We start from the raw sequence: 18182 nt of genomic DNA, 5'->3' as shown, positions 1-18182 counted from the left end.
CTTTCATTCTGCAGGCCTCTGTGTCTGGGTCTTCTCCCTGGCCTTTCATCCTTCCTGAACTAGAGGGCTCACCCGGGGCATGTTCTTTTCAAGGCAATGGCAGAGGAACAAGAGGTAAAGAAGAAACACCCAAAGCCTCTTGAGTCCTTGACTGTAAGTTGGCACCATCACTTCAGCTCTATTTCATTGATCAAAGCAAGGCGCCCAGACCAAAGTCACAGGGCAGGGAGCTACACTCTGCCTGAGACAGAGCCGTGATAATTATGCAGTGCAGGAAGACACAAGAACTTGGGTCAGCAACTCAGTTGACTACTGTCCACCCAGAAGTCTCACCCAATCATGGCATCAGGCTCAACATTTAAAACTTCACGATCTACATCTGATGCAGGTGTCAACTAGACCTACAAACTAAGAAGACAAATCACCGGCCCATCCCCTCTTCACACTCACACAATATGCAATAGTCCAACAGGGATAGGAGACAGGAGAATCACAGTGAACGCCTCATTCACAAGGAGGAAACACGTTCCTTAGCAATTCTGAAATCCCTCTAGGCAAATTAGCCAAGTTTCCCTGCCAAGGGAGTAGGATATGTTTCTTAATAAGGCCTTGGTTCTGTTTCCAGGGAAGGGAAGGCAAGCTAGGGGTGGGGTGGAGGCCAGTGAGCCTGGAGGAAGATCTTTGGCCCATTGCACTCTGCAGCCCCTACCTCCGTCTTCTACACATCCTTTTCCATCATCTTCCTCATTTGCTTCTGAAGGGGACATTGAAACTTACACATTTTTTTGATGGCTAATTAGTTTTCCCAGCCTATTTCCTACCTGTAGAAAACTGGGGCCCTGGGGTGCCTGGGTGGCTCAGTCAGTTAAGCGTCTGCTTTCAGCTCAGGTCATGATCTCAGGATCTCGGGATCTCGGGATGGTGGGATTGAGCCCTGTGTAGGGCTCCCTGCTCAGCAGGGAGTCTGCTTCTCCCTTTCCCTCTGCACCGCCCCCCCCCCCAATTCATGCCGGTTCTCTCAAATAAAATCTTAAAAAAAAAAAAAAAAGGCAGCTGGGGGCTCAGAAGTCTTTTTCCCCGTCAGTTTCACTCTCTTTTAGCTCAGGCTGGTAGTACTTAGGCAGAGTCATTTTTTTCTATAACTTAGTGGGTTTCCTACGTAGAGTCCAGTCCATTCTATGTGTCAAAGCCACAATTTTTTTCAAGACAGGCTTTTCTCTCCCGATTTAATTACTAGCACTTTGGGCACATTAGGTGGCAGTAGTACTATACCTTTAAGCTTTATAGGAGTTTTAAAAGTCACTTCTTAATAGTTTGTAAAGTTATTGGCCACACCCTGATTAGGTCTTTACCCTGAGGCCACGGTCCCCCCCCCCCAAGCCACCTAGATTTGGTCTTTGTCTCTCCTGCTACCTACCGTTCAACCACCAGACCCCAGACTTGATCTTTGTCCCCAGGCCATATCTAAATTCAAGAATCTTTTTCTGGCTGGAGAGGCTGAAGATTAGAAACAGTTTTATTTTTTAAGCCAGCAATTTCTGGGCTGCTTGCAAGCTGTGTTTTATTTGGTTCTGAGCATATCTCTTTTCTTGTAGTATTTTCCTATATGCATTTTTTTTTTAAAAGCAAACAACTCATTTCTTTCAAAATTTTTCTTGGAAAACAAGTTTCTCCTCTCTCCCGTCCTTTCATTTGATTACGCTGCTTACTGCTCTGTGTGCTTATACCATGCAACAAATAAGTGGGTGGAAAAATCCTAATATTTAGATTTGTGTACACAGAATGTCCCACTTGGACCTTAAGTTCAAATTTATCTGTACAAAACAACTCTGCTAGAACTCTACTGAGTGATAGCAAGATCTGGCTTAGCCCTAAAGAAGAACCTAGAATTTTTTTAATCGTACTATGTTTAGATCTCTTCTTGGAACCATAGAGAGAGAAGAAATAATAGAGCAGGATTTGGATATTTCTATTCCGGATTTTCAAAATCTTACCTTTGTCCCTTGGAAGGCCCACAGGTGCAAATTCTACTGGTCTGGAGGCATCTGGAACAGAACTATACCATTTGCTACCCCCATAAATGGTGGATCATGGAATACCAGCTATTTCATAGAGCATTAGATGATAGAATGGTTTGGTTCCATCAAAAGCATGACACAGATCACTTTAGGTTCATGAATAAAAGGTTCCTCCTCTTAAAAATTTTTTTAAAGATTTTTTTTTTTTTTTTTTAGAGAGAGTATAAACGGGGAGATGCAGGCAGACAGAGAGGGAGAAGCAGGCCCCCCTACTGAGCAGGGAGCCCCACTCAGGGCTTGATCTCAGGACCCTGAGACCATGACATGAAGAAAATGCATGAAGCTTAACCAACTGAGCCACCCAGGGGCCCCAAGGTTCCTCCTTTTAGAGCTAACCATCAATTTTTTCCTTCACTGATTTATAAAGTTTATGATAGTGCTTAGGTCTGTTAGTGGATGTATAAACTGTGTGTGGCTCATCACCCTCTACTGCAGAACCAGTGAGTTCAAGGGTTTAGACCCTCAGACTTATGTATACGGGTGCACTCCCCTCTTTATCCCACTGGTGGCAACAAGAGACCAACCTCTCAAAGGTGTATTGCCTGTCTCCACTAGAGAGAGAGCTAAGTTTCTGACCACTGGGAATCCCTGCATAAATTCAGCTTTTAGCGTAAGGCAAATGCACCAGGACCTCCTGGAATAGAGGGCAACGGAGATGGCTTTGGTGCGTAACTCTCCGTAGTCTAGATCCAAATGGGGACTCAGAGGCCAGTGGACCCAGCCTTCTATAGGTTTATGGAGGCTGTATGCTAGGTGGGTTTGGCCCATCATTCCAAAGAGGATCAGTCAGCCACGCCTCAAGCTAGACAAAGAGGGGCTCTTATTCCAACCCAAATGTTTGGGCAGAAGGTCCTGACGTATTGCCTATTGCCGTATACCTCCCATATCAAATGTGGAATGACTAATGTACTTAGAATTTAATCTCCCTTGACAGGCTGATACAATTTCCTGATGATGTCCTCCTTTGGGCCTAGAAAGAGGCTCTAGCTGTAAAAGTAGGGTATTGTCCACCTCTAGGCCTGTCCTAGGAGTCAGCATAATCACATATGTCCTTGGTCCCAGTGCCCCAGAAGCAGGGCTGTCACCTCAGGTTCTGCTGAAAGAAGCATGTTAGTTCAGTAGGCCTAGAAGAAACAGGCATGGGCCGTCAGAAGAGAAGCTTTGAGACAACTGTGGTCATAATTTGCATAGTTTTCTATGTGTTGATTTTTCTATGTATTTTATATATATATTAATATGTTTTCTTTCTCACAGCAACTTCTGTGGAAAAAGGCCTAGGCTCAGAGAAGTTAAATAACTTGCCTCAGGTCTCCCAAGGACTAGATGGTAGCACCAGGACCTGAAGGCAGGCATTGTGTCCCCACAGTCCCACTGCTATGCCCTGGTGTATGTTATCTGGCCTGCCTGCCCCGGAACCTGGGGTATTTACCAGTAGGAAGGGTTTGCCAGACAGGCATGGTTCTCAGCCTTGAGGATAGAGATGTTAGTTGACTGCCCCTTCATCTGTTTTCCTAAACACATTCTATCTGGAAATTTTAAAGTCTATATTCTCACATGGACAGAGGCTCCCCTCTGTCCTCTTCTTGGAAGAGGCCTTTTCCCCAAGAGCCTCCTGGAAGGAGACTGAAGTTTCCTCTGCAGACAGAGCCCACCCAAATGTTTGTTCTCAGAACCATTCTGAACTGCTCAAGTGCACAAAGACTTCAGTGGAAATTCCAGCCTTCTACAACTTAGAACATGGCAGAGATGAATTCAGTCTAGAAATTTCTATCTTACCTATAGAATCTGACTTTGACGAGCACTGGCTGTTCCACCAAGAGGACTTAGCTGCAAGTGATCTAATTAGTCTACTACATGGGGGCTTATATCAAACACTTGAATTGTGGGTGAAGTCCTTCAAATACAATTGTAGTCATTTTATAGTTGATTCTAGGAAGTAATAGGAAAATGGGATCTATTATTTCTTGAGACATTTGTAGGCTGTGAATATAAAATCATAGTGACAAGAGAAAAAGGAAAAGTTTTTCTGAAATGCTATGGAGTAAATTCTGTTGGAAGAAAAGGAGGAAGCCTTAATTTCCACTGTTTATACCACTGAGAAGTAAATATGATGTATTGAGAGACTATTCATCGTCACTCTGGTTCGTGGAGTGGCTCTGAAAGGTCAGCTCTGTCAAAGCATGAATAGTTTGGAACTTCGCTGAACTCACACAGTTTGGCCCAAATTTGGTATCTGCCCCCCTTCCCATTTCTAACATGCATGTATTCATTTTTTAAAGATTTTTATTTATTTATTTGAGACAGAAAAAAGAGTGTGTACATGAGAGGGGTAGGGGCAGAGGGAGAGGGAGAAGCAGACTCCCCACTGAGCACGGAGCCCAGTGTGGGGCTCAATCCCAGGACCCTGATATCATGACCTGAGCTGAAGTCAGACACTTAACTGAGCCACCCAGGTGCCCCAATCTGTACGTATGCTGACTTTCAGTGAACAGCATTGTGAATACCAAGAACCCAGGAGTTGTTCCTGCCTCCCCCTACCGTTGCATCCTTATATCTAATCTCTAAATCCTAATAATCCGTTGATACTAATGTAGGTGGAAGCCTTCTGCTCGCTCCATATAGCACCATATTCAGGCTCTCATCATCTCGCAACTGAATTCCCCAAACAGCCTCCTAACAGGCCCCCTGGCCCCAGTGTTACTCCTGCTCATGCCATTCTCTGTGCTGCTGGAGTGATCTTGCAGAAATGTAAAAGGGACTCCACTAACACTCTTCACTTGGCCCCTGCAGTCATAAACGCCTTAGCCTGGATACACGGGACTGCTCTTCTGCTGTGACAACCTTCACACCAGCACACGGTCACTCTGGCTAATTCAACAAGCAATAGGGCCAAGATGCTGTATTGCTCTTTCTTCTCTCTTCGAGCTTTGGTTTTTGTTTCCAGGTGCGTGCAATGCCCTTTCTCCGACCCTGTGCTCCCAGGAGAGAGGTAGGTATGGAAAGCGAGCAGCTGTGGGCACTAGAGATGGACGTGCATTAGAACACAATGTAGAAGGACCCTCACCAAAATGGGTCATGGGGATCCCTACAGGATGGGCTTGGAGGGGAGATGTTAAGGGAATGGTATTGCATGGTGTACTTTTTGCCTTCCTATATTGCTTATGGAATTTTTTTTATTGAGAATATGCTTAATTTATCTCTTTATATTTTTCACCACATTTTCCCATCCTCGCCTTCAGAGATACTGATTCAATGGGGAAGCATTCAGGATTCTGATCTTCCACAGCCTCTCCACCTCCCACTAGACTCTGTTAATCAGTTTTGGGAATCGTGGTGGAAATGATTATATATCAGGCAACATAAGGCAATATAAGGCAACTGACACCTCTGAGAAAAGCGCCAACTCTATTATACAATAGTTTTTTATTATTTCCTTTTATTTTCTAGTAGCTTAATTCCACTACCAATACACATAGTCCTGTCTCTACTACACTTAAATTATCTGTACGAATTATAATCGCCTTGACAGCCATCTAAATAGCCGCATTTGAATAAAGGGCCTAAATAATCGTTGTAAAGCATGTGTTTGTGCAGTAAGTTTATAAACCATTTTAACATTAAAGCAAACAAGAAAAGAAATCTACAAATACAAATATCAGGGCTTCTTAAATCCTAAATTTTTAACACTAACTTAAGTACCATTTGATTGGTTCTCAGAACAATGGCTATTCTCACAGTATAAAATAGAAAGTTATTATAAATATCAGCTTTGGTATAACATACCTATTTCCCTATTTTCAAGTTTTTGACTTCGGGAAAATATAAACATGTAAGTGTTTTTATAATTAACTTTTGAAAATATTTATAATACCTTAAAATTCAGACATTAGAGCATCTATTTCTTTAAATTTGTTAGTTATATTTTCAATACATTCTCCAGCTTTTAATTTTATCCCATCAATTACAAGATAGTCCTCTTCATAGTAGTTTTCAAATGGACTGCCTGCAGGAACTTCAGGGCCGCATTTAGATAACTGCAAAAATAACCATACAATTCATCAGAACTATATGAAATTTACTGGAAGACCAGGCTTAATTCTTTGAACAAAACATATAGTCAGTAACTGCACGAGCCACAGCAGTTACACAAAGCGTTCTGTTATGCTGGTGGTCAAATAACGATCCCCATGCAGAGTAGAATGTATAGTAATGTGTTAAGATAAGAAGAACCGATGATTCAGGCCCTACCTCTTTTCCCCAGCTTTACACATACTTGTTTTAATATTAAGCTTTGGGGAAACATGATCAGTTTCATTCCATGATTCTTCTATATTTATTTTTATAATTATTATTGCAGGGAATACAACTTAAAACTGTTTAAGTCAGTTAATTCTCTGGCTATCTTCTCATGAGCCTCTGCATTACTTACAAACAGCAATCCTTTGCTCTAGCTCAGTAGGAAGGGACACTAGTAAAACAATGCAAGCACCCATAAACACATGCAAAGTTTTTAACTTCAAGGTTCATTAAAGGTAGAGAGAACTTCCATGAAATTAAGAAAAAAAATAGTTTCTACAAGTATTTTCACATATCAAAACATGTACCTTTTAATACAAGTAATTATTCACTAAACTCCGTCTTACCGTCTTACTTATATATGGCTTATCTAATTCAGGTGGATTTTATAAAAATCTGATATTAATTCCCTCTCACGGCTTGCAAAGCTGGGGCATGACAACCAGTGTTAATATTAGCTAAAGATGAGTGTAATTAGGAAGGTGACTCTACTAAGGAAAATAATCTCATAAAACATTTCAGCGACAAATAGAAAAGAATTTTGATGATCCACGTGGGTAAGATTTTTTTTTTTTTGTTGCTACTCTCATTCATTGGTATAAATGCTTGAGAGTAATCAACCTGAACCCTTATACATGAAATGAAGGATGAAAATACCATCAAATTTACAACTTTGAAAAGAGCTCAAATAATACCTGCTCAGAGAATAAACATGCTTAGAACCTTAAAATTATCAGGCGGCTCTTTTTGGGATGTTAGCTTGTAAGAGGCCACTTTCTCCTGCTCCAGTTTTAAGTGGTGTTAACTTTGGAAGCCATATTAATTTTCCCTACTAACTTAAAAAAAAAAGCAAGCAAGAAAAAGAAAAAAAAAACAAAACCCTGAGGTGATCATTTCTTTTCTTTTAAACTGGAAATTGTTCCAGCTTTGATAGTTGGTTTCATTGCTATTCTCCTCATTTAAAAGTGAACAAGGCCCTAAATACTGAACCTGGTGTGAATGCCAGACTTACAAAGCTCAGTGTGGAGAACGGCTTATGAACCAGTCTGCAGGAGGCACTCACCTGCCTGCCAGCAAGTTAAAATGGTTAATTTTTACAATTCCTCAATGGCTTTTGAAAGCAAAAATATTACAAGAAACTAAAACAAAAAGCAAGCTCCTGCCTGGTGATATATTAAAACTATGTATTTTACCTTAAGAAATAAAAATCAGAAGTAATTTTCCGTTCTATCACGTTACTGGTTAGAATGGCAAAATAGAAGCCAATTCTGTGGCTGTAAAAGCTACAGGACATCTCTATAAAAATCAACCTGGCTGTAGTTTTGAAAAGACAAACTGCAAAGACTGAAAACACATTGCACAAAAGCATATGGTGCTCAAAGCGCACATTTGCTAGAAAAGAATAATTTGTATATTAATTACATGTATATAATATATATGTCACCAGTCTATAGATCTTGTTGTACAGAAGGTAAGCTCTAGATAGAGAAAACAAGTCTTTTCAAAAAGGAACTCTAATTGGAAAAATGGCATTCAGAACCCATGCAAACTCAAATACAGGTTGATATTGCTGGTGCTAATTAAGAAAACTATGTTCTTCAAGTTGGTGAGAGTTTTCAGCATTAATTTTATTTTCCTTTAGTGTATTGATCTCTTTAACTGTAAATCTTCTATATTTTGATTTCTAATTCAATAAGGGAGGTGTTTATGAATCATCTTTTTTCTTGTTGGGAGTCCTGAATGAAATCATGCAATTGGGTAGTCTGCCAAAGAGTGTAAACGACCTTGTCCATATACAAATCCACCTTTTTCAGTGTCTGAGAAGAGACAGATTCGGGAACGGGTCGTTGCTCAAGGCGGGACTGTGGGAAATGAGATGAAGTCAGGAAATCTCAGCCCTTTTTCTCTCCAGTGACTGCCACTGCCAATTCTCATCTGTAATAACAGCTAACCTTAGGTGTCGGTAACTATGCAAAGCACTTTCCCCAGTTTGCCTTATTTAGAAAAATCCTCTGCGGCATGTGATAAGCAACCGTGCCAAATTACACAAGTCCTCAATGGCAGGGCTAGGATTGATATGATATCCTAACCACTGTGCTCTCTCGACTCCAGGCACAGTACGTATCTACACAAACAAACGAGAGAATGAATGAAACCTTAAGGATACAGGAGTCTTGCTGCCATTCTTTTCCCTATTTCGAGAACAGCTGTACTGCCTTGTAGAAGGGTCTGCCTTATGACTTATTCTTCTCACACCTACCACATTGCTGCTCTGTATTAATGACCTGGGCTCGGACCCTCATTTTATTTGCATGAACATGGCGCTGATGTGCTGAGCAGTTTGTCAACCAACTTAAAATTATGTTGTCAAGTACAAATACTGAATAAAGTAAGCACACACGGACTTTCTCAGCCCAACATAGGTAGGCAAAAGGAGAAAACAAACGGAAAATTCTAACTCCAGTGTGTTAAATGAGGGCTGTCCTACAGAGGTGGTCCCTGTGCCCGAACCAGGCAGGGCAGGTGTCCTAGCAAGCTGCTCTTAGCCTGGCCCGTTCTCCTGACTGTGAAGCGGGGTACCAGTGGAGAGGTCTCTCTGCTGCCGCACCCCATCAGCTGCTATGAGCCCCCCTCCATTCTTCGCTCCAACCTCAAAGATCTGAAATACAAAGAGCTCCTCTACTCACAGATTTTTTTTCAAAGACTGATAGATGTATTCTGACTTTCCCACAGACTACTCATTTATTATTCACTTCAGGATAACCAAGGGCTCAAATTTCAGAAGGGAAAAAGGAAGTTCTCCATATAGTTCAAATGGACATGCAGAAACCGTTTCTGCCATTGGAAGACTCTGAAGTCGCTGCTGAGGCCGAGCACGCTTACCAGGCCACCTGTGCCCCTGCACTTACCATCTCTCCACGCGCCTCCTCCGACGCGTCAGGGGCCGCCGAGGGCTCGAGCGCCTGCTGGAGCATTTGCTCCAGCTCTTTCAGTAAAACTTCTGTCTCAGACACAACTAAAAGACATCAGTAAAAAATGCCACATCTTCAGTAATTCAATCATAATCCATAATCTTAACTGCCCCCAAAGAGAAAATTGTCTAAATGTTCAAAGATAAAAAATAAATATTTCGTATAATTTTCACAAAGGACCTCTGCCTGATGCAAAATAATTATGGATTTCCAGGTGAATATTTTATAATTATTCCTTTGAAAATGTAGGTGATATTCTTGCTATGATCCCAAAGGCTCACTAGAAGTGTTTTTCATTTTGTTTTGTTTTTTAAAATCAGGGCCAAACTAAACTTTTTTATAAATCAGTGTCAGCAAGCTTTTCCTATGAAGGGACAGAGGGTAAATGTTGCAGGCTTTGTGGTCTCTGTCACAACCACTCAACTCTGCTGCTACAGTCCAAACTACAGACATGTCCCTAAACAAATGTGAAGGACTATGTTTCTATCAAACTTTATTTACAAAAGCAAGTAGCTTGTGGGCCACAGTTTGCCATCCCTACAGTAAACTATTAAAATTACTATTTAAAAGGGGAAACCATGTAATTAAGTGGCTAGGCTAAACACAGCCTAGTCTATTCCTAATTCAAACACCAGCACATCTCAATTGCTTAACCTGATATCTATCTGTATGTAGATATAGATATATTTTAAATACCACACTTACAAAATTTGTGTGTGTATACTATTGTGACATGAATTCACTGAACTTGCTAAGATAAAATAATAACCCCACAAAAGAAGTGAACTACTATTATATAACTATAGACACATCTACTGATTAATAACAAGCAGTTGAATTCCTGACTGAAATAAAATAAACACTTTGGTTGATACAGTCTTGTTGAAATAAAAATCAAGGAAAGGAGACCACATGTGGCCTGCGGTCCTGTACAACAGACAGATGGAGCATCTAGAAGTCCTTCCAAAGGCAACATGATTCAAAGAGAAAGGCCATGAATATACACCTCATAATTTTCCACTCTGGTGACAAAAATCTGACATACCACCTCCTATTATCCACCATTCTTTGGCAGGTCACCAAAAATCACACTAGGTAGAGCAGCTAAAAGTTCATGGAACATGAAAATAGACCCACGCAGGACATACGCTTTCAAGCTAAAATATTATCGATGAATATGGAAGCAAGGCATTCTCAGCACTAGGGTGAACATATCTTAAAATTTTCTAACTAATCATGTTTAGGAAGAGTGTATAGGATATATACATTCCTTTACTTGTGTATGAATACACACACACGGGCATCCTTGTAAACTAAGCATGTGATAAGGTAAAAAAGAGAGATTGTTAATGTGAAAATTTTTATGTTTCCTTTCCTCCAGTTCAAAAGAATCCATGTTTTATTAGAATCTTCTTTGTTGATAATTTTCTCTTATCTTTTACTCATAAGAAGGACATTTTAAAATTCTGCTAGAACATTATTAAATAATAGTGTTAAATAAAGTCATGGGAGGTTATGAAATAGAAAAATTTCCCCTTCTTGGTTGTCACTGCAGTATTAAAAAAACAATTTTTAGTTAACATTTTTCACATTACAATTGTATCTACAAAAATAGTTTTTCTGTTAATACTTATCACTCACCCCAAGTACTTTTATATTCATTCAACAAATATCAATTATTTGCCTACTAAGGGCAAGGGACTCAGGAGAGTAGGCACAGACCAATGAGCCTTCCTGGCCATCATCTCTTCCCAACCAATCTCAGGTTTTCTCTATGGAAGACTTCTTTCAAAACAGTTTGAAAGTAGTTTTGTGGTAAGCCATTTGCATACCATAGAACCATTTCCTATGTTTAAAAACACAACAAAAACTGTAACTGACCTGTTAGTTGTGTCCACATATATATGTGTCCTGTGTAATTGCTAACGCATAAGAACACGGAATTTGAACTATCACATTCTAAAACAATGGTATTCTAAATTTGGTAAGTATAAGAATCACCTGGAGAATATACTAAAAAAACATGAATGCAACTCATGTCTACTGAATCAGAATTTTCTAGAGGTATGTACATTCTTATTGAAGCAATTTTGTTAATGGAATTAACCACTCTTTATGATAGATTTCCTACTTAGTGACCTGTTACTTCACAGATGATACTTGTGGTTATCTTCACACTGATTCTCCAGTCCCACTCACAGACGTTGTGCTTTCCTACTTTACATTCTGAGTCTATGGAAATTGATACTGACATTTAATGCACTGTTGAGAAGATGGATTTTGAGCTATGCTGTAAAGGAAAAATGGCACACAAACATCTTTATATTTCTAAGGCTAGGCTAAAATACAATCAATTTATGATAATGAATGTCATTGCCGAATGGCATTGTAGGCCCTCCATTTTCAAGTGATCTGGGAAAATATGTACACTGCCTTTTGATCAAAGGGTAGACAAAGTAATGGATGACTTCATAAATCAACCAGGGTTCATAACACCAACTTGACTGATGTCAAATTCTGCTGCCAGAGCGATGGGAGGTTTGCTTTTCTAAATAGGTATTCCTATATTGTAAACGGATAGAGTTCAAAAATAATTCTCCAGAAACAGCAGTTACTGTAATCTACAAACTAGGTTACCAAAATTGGCCAATGATATCCTCCAACGATAGAGACAGAATGAATGCCTTTGCTGATTGCATGACCAATCATCTTCTATCAATACTGATTATCTTGTAGTTTCACTGACTTGTTTCAATTTGTTGTTTAGAGTAAAGTGGTAGCATCACAGTTATTCCATCACTCAGGAAAGTTTTTTTTTTTTAAAGTAAGAAAAAGGTATCTCTTATCCTGAAGTCTGTATCTGGCTTTTAAAAATGAATTTTTATACAATTATCTGTGTAGTTTTTCTATTCCTGATAAGAAGTAACTTACTATTGGTCTAAATAAATCAGTTGCTATTTTAAAAGTCTTCAAATGTATATTTATGGAGTTTTGTCCAATCTCTACTTTTCTACTAAATGTTTAAAGAAGCTGTTTATTTCCTATGTAAAGAGGCTATTGGTTAGGCTACCTACCCTGAAGCTGGCACTGAAAAATATCATCTTCAATAAACTTTCAGGGTCACTTCAATATTGAAATTTTGAAGGCATTCTTATGGAAGAGGGTAAGGAGGACAAAAAAGTACTTGGGTTTTGTTTTGTTATTAAGTAACCACAAACCATCCTCTTGTGTGCTTACAATTTAAATGTAGAGATGAGTAAAATACAAGTTGGAATGTAATGAAGAAGAGAGCACAATTCCTGGAGACACAAACAGAAATAGGAGGCGAGGAGTTTTCTAGGAAAGGGGCATGTGGGCCAACCCCACCTTTTAGTCTAGAGGCTAAAGGTAACTCCAAACCAAGAGTAGTTGGGCAAAGTTTGTCCCGAGCATCAAGAAATCACCTTTCTCCCTGTCACCCCTTCTACCTCCTAGCCCCAGCCCCTAAGGCCTTCATGTTCTCTCCTAGGGCTTTCCCCATGATCCAGACCTTTCCTGTATTAGCCATCCTTGTCCATGCTTATTTGTCGCAGGTGGGGTGAAGAATATATCCTTTGCTAATATATTAATGAATGCCATAGATTATCAGTTGAACCTGCGTAATATGCCAACCTTTTGTTTATTTAAACTTTTATAGACTGTCTACTACCCAAAAAGAAATGAGGTATTTACCAACAAAAACCAATGATACAACAAAACAAATGATGAAAACCCAAAGACAAAAAGAAATCAAAATCAGTTCATTAAGGGGGTATGAAGGGCAATAATGAAATCTTAAAATTGCTTAGGTCAACTACCTGTACTGTACCAAAACCTGATAGTTAGCTTTACAGTTCCTGATATTCAAAGCAACCAAGGAAACAGCTGCACACTTTGATTAATTTTAAGAAGATATGTGACTTAGAGACACCATATAACTTCTTGAGTGTCTCGGTTTCCCTACTGATAAAATGGGAGATATAACATCTACCTTATTTACTTCATACAGATCTTACAAGGGCTAAATAAATATATATATGAAGCATTTAGAACAGTGAAGACACATGGTAATTGTTACAGGTGTTGGCTATTATTATTACTATTGGTATTATTATTTCATCATTATAGATGAATCTTCTTGTCCCTAAACACTGAAAAGAAAATGAGTTAGAGAGACAATACAAATATAATTCATAATATTCCTGGTAGTATTTTCCCCAAAACACAGATATGCTTGCTCCACAAATAGCTATTTCTTAGATTAAATCTGCATAGCCATGGGCCTACAGTTTAAATTATTTAATGATTCCTCAACTTTTTCTATTAATTTCCAGAAATCCTCTCCTTGTTGGATAAGAGGGCTTCTACTGCATGTCTTTATCAGAGATGAAGCAACTGACACTTGGACAGGTAAAGCAGCTACCCTTAATTAGCTCTCCTCCTGACCTCCAACTAAGAAAGAAAGAAAAGCAAAGGGTAGAGTTTAAAACCCAGAAAGGAATAGCAAATCTGGGCAGGAGGCTGATGGGAAACTTTAGCACCTGGGAGTGTAAGGAAAATGGCTCCAAAAAGTAGGGCAGACATTCAAGAAGAAGATGGTATAATTTTCGCTTGATCTAGGACTGATCCTACCTCAAGCCAAGAAGAAAAGGAGTGATTTCAGAGACTTAGATCAAGGGGTCCACTGAAATATGGGTAGGGGTAAAAAACTGAGGGGCGTTAATCCACTGAAAAAGAACCACTCTTTCAAGAAGTAGGCAGCTCTTGCAAAGAACACAGTAGACTAGATGTTCCTGCTTTTTAGTTGTTTGAAATGGGATAAAGGAGTAAAACACAGATCAGGTTAATGATCTGAACAATTAACTATTGAGACTTGAGAGCCACACAGAATGTGAGGCTCCTGAAAGGGTGTCAGTGGATAACTATGCAGATGCATTCACTCGTTTATGCAGAAGAGTGATTTCCAGTCAATGGACTCCTGGCTCTGAGGGCTTTCTTCTGCGGTAGCCCCTATGAGTTGGAGGTGGAAAGGATCCCAGCTTTGGAGCCCTCAGCTGTAGTACCAAAGTTTCCTAGTGGGAACTCAGTCCAGGGATAAACTGACTTTTGCCTTTCTACAGGAATATTTGAACTAATTATGTGAGGCAAAGGGACAATATAGCCAAGAAAAGGCACCCAAATTAGCAGGGAAGTAGTAGCAGAATACATTTAAGAAGAGACAAAAACAACAGAATTTTGTAGTGGTTTAGGAGAACAAAAGGATTTTAAAAAAATAAGTACTCTGTCCTTCTTCGGACTGCTTTCCTTCATTTAATAAGACTACAGATGAATGGCTTATTTAGTCAGTTGAAACACAGCGCCGTAGGTCCTGGGGGTGGCCACAAAGGAGAGGGAATATGGCGTGGATAACTTCTTGGGGTTTAATGGGCTTTGGAACCTCTGTGTGGCTGCCAAAGTTCCATCTTGCAAATAAGCACTTGCCTGCTTTTCAAGACTATTGAAAATGAAGGAAGAGTAAAGTGCTTTTGAAAACTAAAACTTTCTCCCTGCATTCCACATTCACCCTACTGTGTTCTAATACCAATGGCAATTAATTCAGCTGGAGGCCCCAGGTTGCTGCTTTTCTTCTTTCTCTCCCTTTGGCACCCTGAGGACCCCAATAATTTTGGAATGGAGAGGTCTGGATTTTAATGTATTGATGTGGGTATTTCCTCCCACAGCCACTGGTGCTTTATTTTTTTTAAAAAAATTAAATACATGACAGAGCTAGAGAAAATTTAATTCACGGGAATAGAAACCTAAAGACAACTGAAGAGATCTAGTATGGAAATCAATACCAAAACTGACCGACTAATAGTTCTCATATATGTATATATGTACAACATTTTTTTCTTCAAAAAATTACAACCACATTTGGTAGAATTAAATAGAAGTAAAAGAACTAAAAGCAGGATAGGCCTTCACATACCCATGTTTTCCTTTGATAAGGCATCATCTGAGCAAACATTTTCAAAAGAGCATTTTAAAATAGCTTTCCTAAAAAAAGAATTTGACAGATTTAGTTTCAAAAGATCAATCATGTATATTTAAGTGGCCATTTTTGTATATTCATTGATAATTATAAATTATGAATACATTTCTTTATCTTGAGGTACTTTTCCTTGGTTGTTTTATACAGTAAGACAGCATGATACAGTGAAAAACCAAAGGGAAATCATATTGATCTGAGTTCTCACTAGGTGAAAAGCACTAATGATCCACCGAGTACCTTATATAGGCTTTTTCTTGTAATCCTCCCCCCCCAACCTACTAAGAAATTGCTACTCTCATTTTATAAAGAACCTGAGGCTCTGAGAAATTGAGAACTTTGACAATGTAGGAAATGGTTGAGCATGACACAGCTAAATTCTCTAGAACTGCAAAATCCATGCTTTTCCCATGACACTGTGTTGCTGACTTAGACTCAGAAAACATTTTTTCAAATGCATTTTCTTTAACCATAAGATCTTGAGAAAGCCATTTAGTTTCTCTAAGTCATGTTTTTCATCTTTTAAATAAGGATGATTATGATATACCCCCTACCTATTTGATGGGGTTACTGTGAAGTATAACTAAGATAAGGCAGTAAGTCCTTTTTAAAAAATTAAGTATTCATCCTCTGAAAGAGGACAAAGAATAAGAAAAGGACTATAATATCAGGAGTCAGACTTTGTCTTTGAGTAGGACTCCTTTTAATACATTACCATTCATCAAAAAAAAAAGTAAATAAATAGTGTGGATGGTTCAATGATAAACACTAAAACTTGTCATTGGTGGCTTATCAGTTCATTATAAAGGCCTGTTTCTGGTTTGCAGTATTTTTATTTTTGTTTTTTTTAAAGATTTTTTAATTTCTTTATTCGACAGAGATAGAGACAGCCAGCGAGAGAGGGAACAGAAGCAGGGGGAGTGGGAGAGGAAGAAGCAGGCTCCCAGCAGAGGAGCCTGATGTGGGGCTCGATCCCATAATGCCGGGATCACGCCCTGAGCCAAAGGCAGACGCTCAACCGCTGTGCCACCCAGGCACCCCTGCACTATTTTTAAACCAAACACCTGTTTCTCATCTGCTTGCTCACGTGATGTTAATCTTTAAAAGTTCTGCTTCAACATATTTGTATAAACATAAAACTTTCTCCATACTTCTAAAACTACTACTTATCACCTTAATTCTTTTAGAAAATGTTAATGTTTCCTTAGAGAAAAAGAATCAAGAATTGGGGGAAATATCATAATAATTAAATCATATATATATATATACACACACACACACACATATTTCAATTTTATCATAATTACTTTTCAATTAAAAGAAATACCTTTTCCTTCTCCTAAATTTGGGTTTCTTCTTTTCAGTAGTGTTCTTGGAAACTTGCATCTATAAAATAACAACAAAAAGATGACTTAGCTCAAATGGGACTAGATGAGTTCAGTAAGATAATGGGTCCTATATGGTCTAAGTAATTCAGTCCAGAAGAAAAACTCTGGCCCACAGCTCTCAACCACACCTGGAACCCCAAGTCAACCACTTCATAGCCACTAAAATTACACTGATCTGCTCAACTTCCAGGCATAGTAGACTAATCCAATATGAGTGCCCATCTCCCATGTCCACTCCCCCTTCTCACTTCACAAACATATAATAACACCAGGTAAAATAATCTTTAAGTTTTAAAACATTTATGACCTTTAAAGAAAGAAAAAGAACCATTCAGATGCCAGAAACAGGAGGGCAAAACTATACAGATAGGAAGTGACATGGTAAAGGCCTACAAAAAATGTATACCGGGATAGGGCCAAAAGAGTTTGGGATTTTAATATCTAAACAAACACAAGATGAAGGATGTGAAGAAATTGGCACCTCCATACATTGTTGGTAGGAACGTGAAATAGTGGAGCCACTTTGGAATACAGTTGGACAGTTCTTCAAGATGTTAAACAAAGAATTACCTTATGATTCAACAATTCCACTCCTAGGTATATACCCAAGAGAAGTGAAAACATTATGTCCATACAAGAAATTGCATATGAATGTTTATAACAGCATTATTCATAATAGCCCCAAAGTAGAAACAACCCAATGTCCACTGATGGATAGATAATATGTGGTCTGTCCATACAATGCAACATTATTTAACCTTTAAAAATAACAAAGTCCCGGGGCGCCTGGGTGGCTCAGTTGTTAAGCATCTGCCTTTGGCTCAGGGCGTGATCCTGGCGTTCTGGGATCGAGCCCCGCATCAGGCTCCTCCACTGGAAGGATGCTTCTTCCTCTCCCACTCCCCCCTGCTTGTGTTCCCTCTCTCGCTGGCTCTCTCTCTGTCAAATAAATAAATAAAATCTTAAAAAAAAACAAAAAAAACAACAAAGTCCCGACAAATACTAAAACATGGATGAATCTTGAAGCCATTATGCTAAGTGAAAAGTGAAAAAAATCAGACACAAAGACCACATGTTGTACGACACCATTTATCCAAAATGTCCATAAAAAAAAGGCAAATCCATAAAGACAAAGACAGATTAATAGTTGCCAGGGACTAATGGAAGGTGCGAAATGGGCAGTGACTACTAATCGGTATGAGGTTTCCTTGTGGGGTGATGAAAAAATGTTCTAAATTTATATAGTGGTACTGATGCGAAACTGTGATTATACTAAAAACCACTGAACTGCATACTTTAAAAGAGTGAATAAATTACATCTCAATAAAGGTATAATTTTCAAAAATTTTGGTGACATGGAAAAATGGAAAGTAAGGAGATAGAATAGAATATATCAATGATT

General features: G+C 39.0%; 1 protein-coding gene across 1 annotated transcript in view; it reads right to left on the bottom strand.

Annotated features, from left to right (window-relative positions):
- The window catches only part of ZCWPW2 (zinc finger CW-type and PWWP domain containing 2), a 137316-nt gene that overhangs the window by 5949 nt on the left and 113185 nt on the right, over nucleotides 1–18182 (bottom strand). The window contains exons 6-9 of the mRNA XM_011220965.3: nucleotides 16720–16778; nucleotides 15333–15400; nucleotides 9284–9390; nucleotides 5950–6112 (exon numbers count right to left, since the gene is read on the bottom strand). Of these exons, the coding sequence (XP_011219267.1) occupies nucleotides 5951–6112; nucleotides 9284–9390; nucleotides 15333–15400; nucleotides 16720–16778 (396 nt within the window). The 3' untranslated portion in view covers nucleotide 5950. The remainder of the gene's footprint in view (nucleotides 1–5949; nucleotides 6113–9283; nucleotides 9391–15332; nucleotides 15401–16719; nucleotides 16779–18182) is intronic.

Source organism: Ailuropoda melanoleuca, chromosome 6, assembly GCF_002007445.2.
Source record: "Ailuropoda melanoleuca isolate Jingjing chromosome 6, ASM200744v2, whole genome shotgun sequence".
NCBI lineage: Eukaryota > Metazoa > Chordata > Mammalia > Carnivora > Ursidae > Ailuropoda > Ailuropoda melanoleuca.
This window is presented reverse-complemented; position numbering and strand designations above follow the sequence as displayed.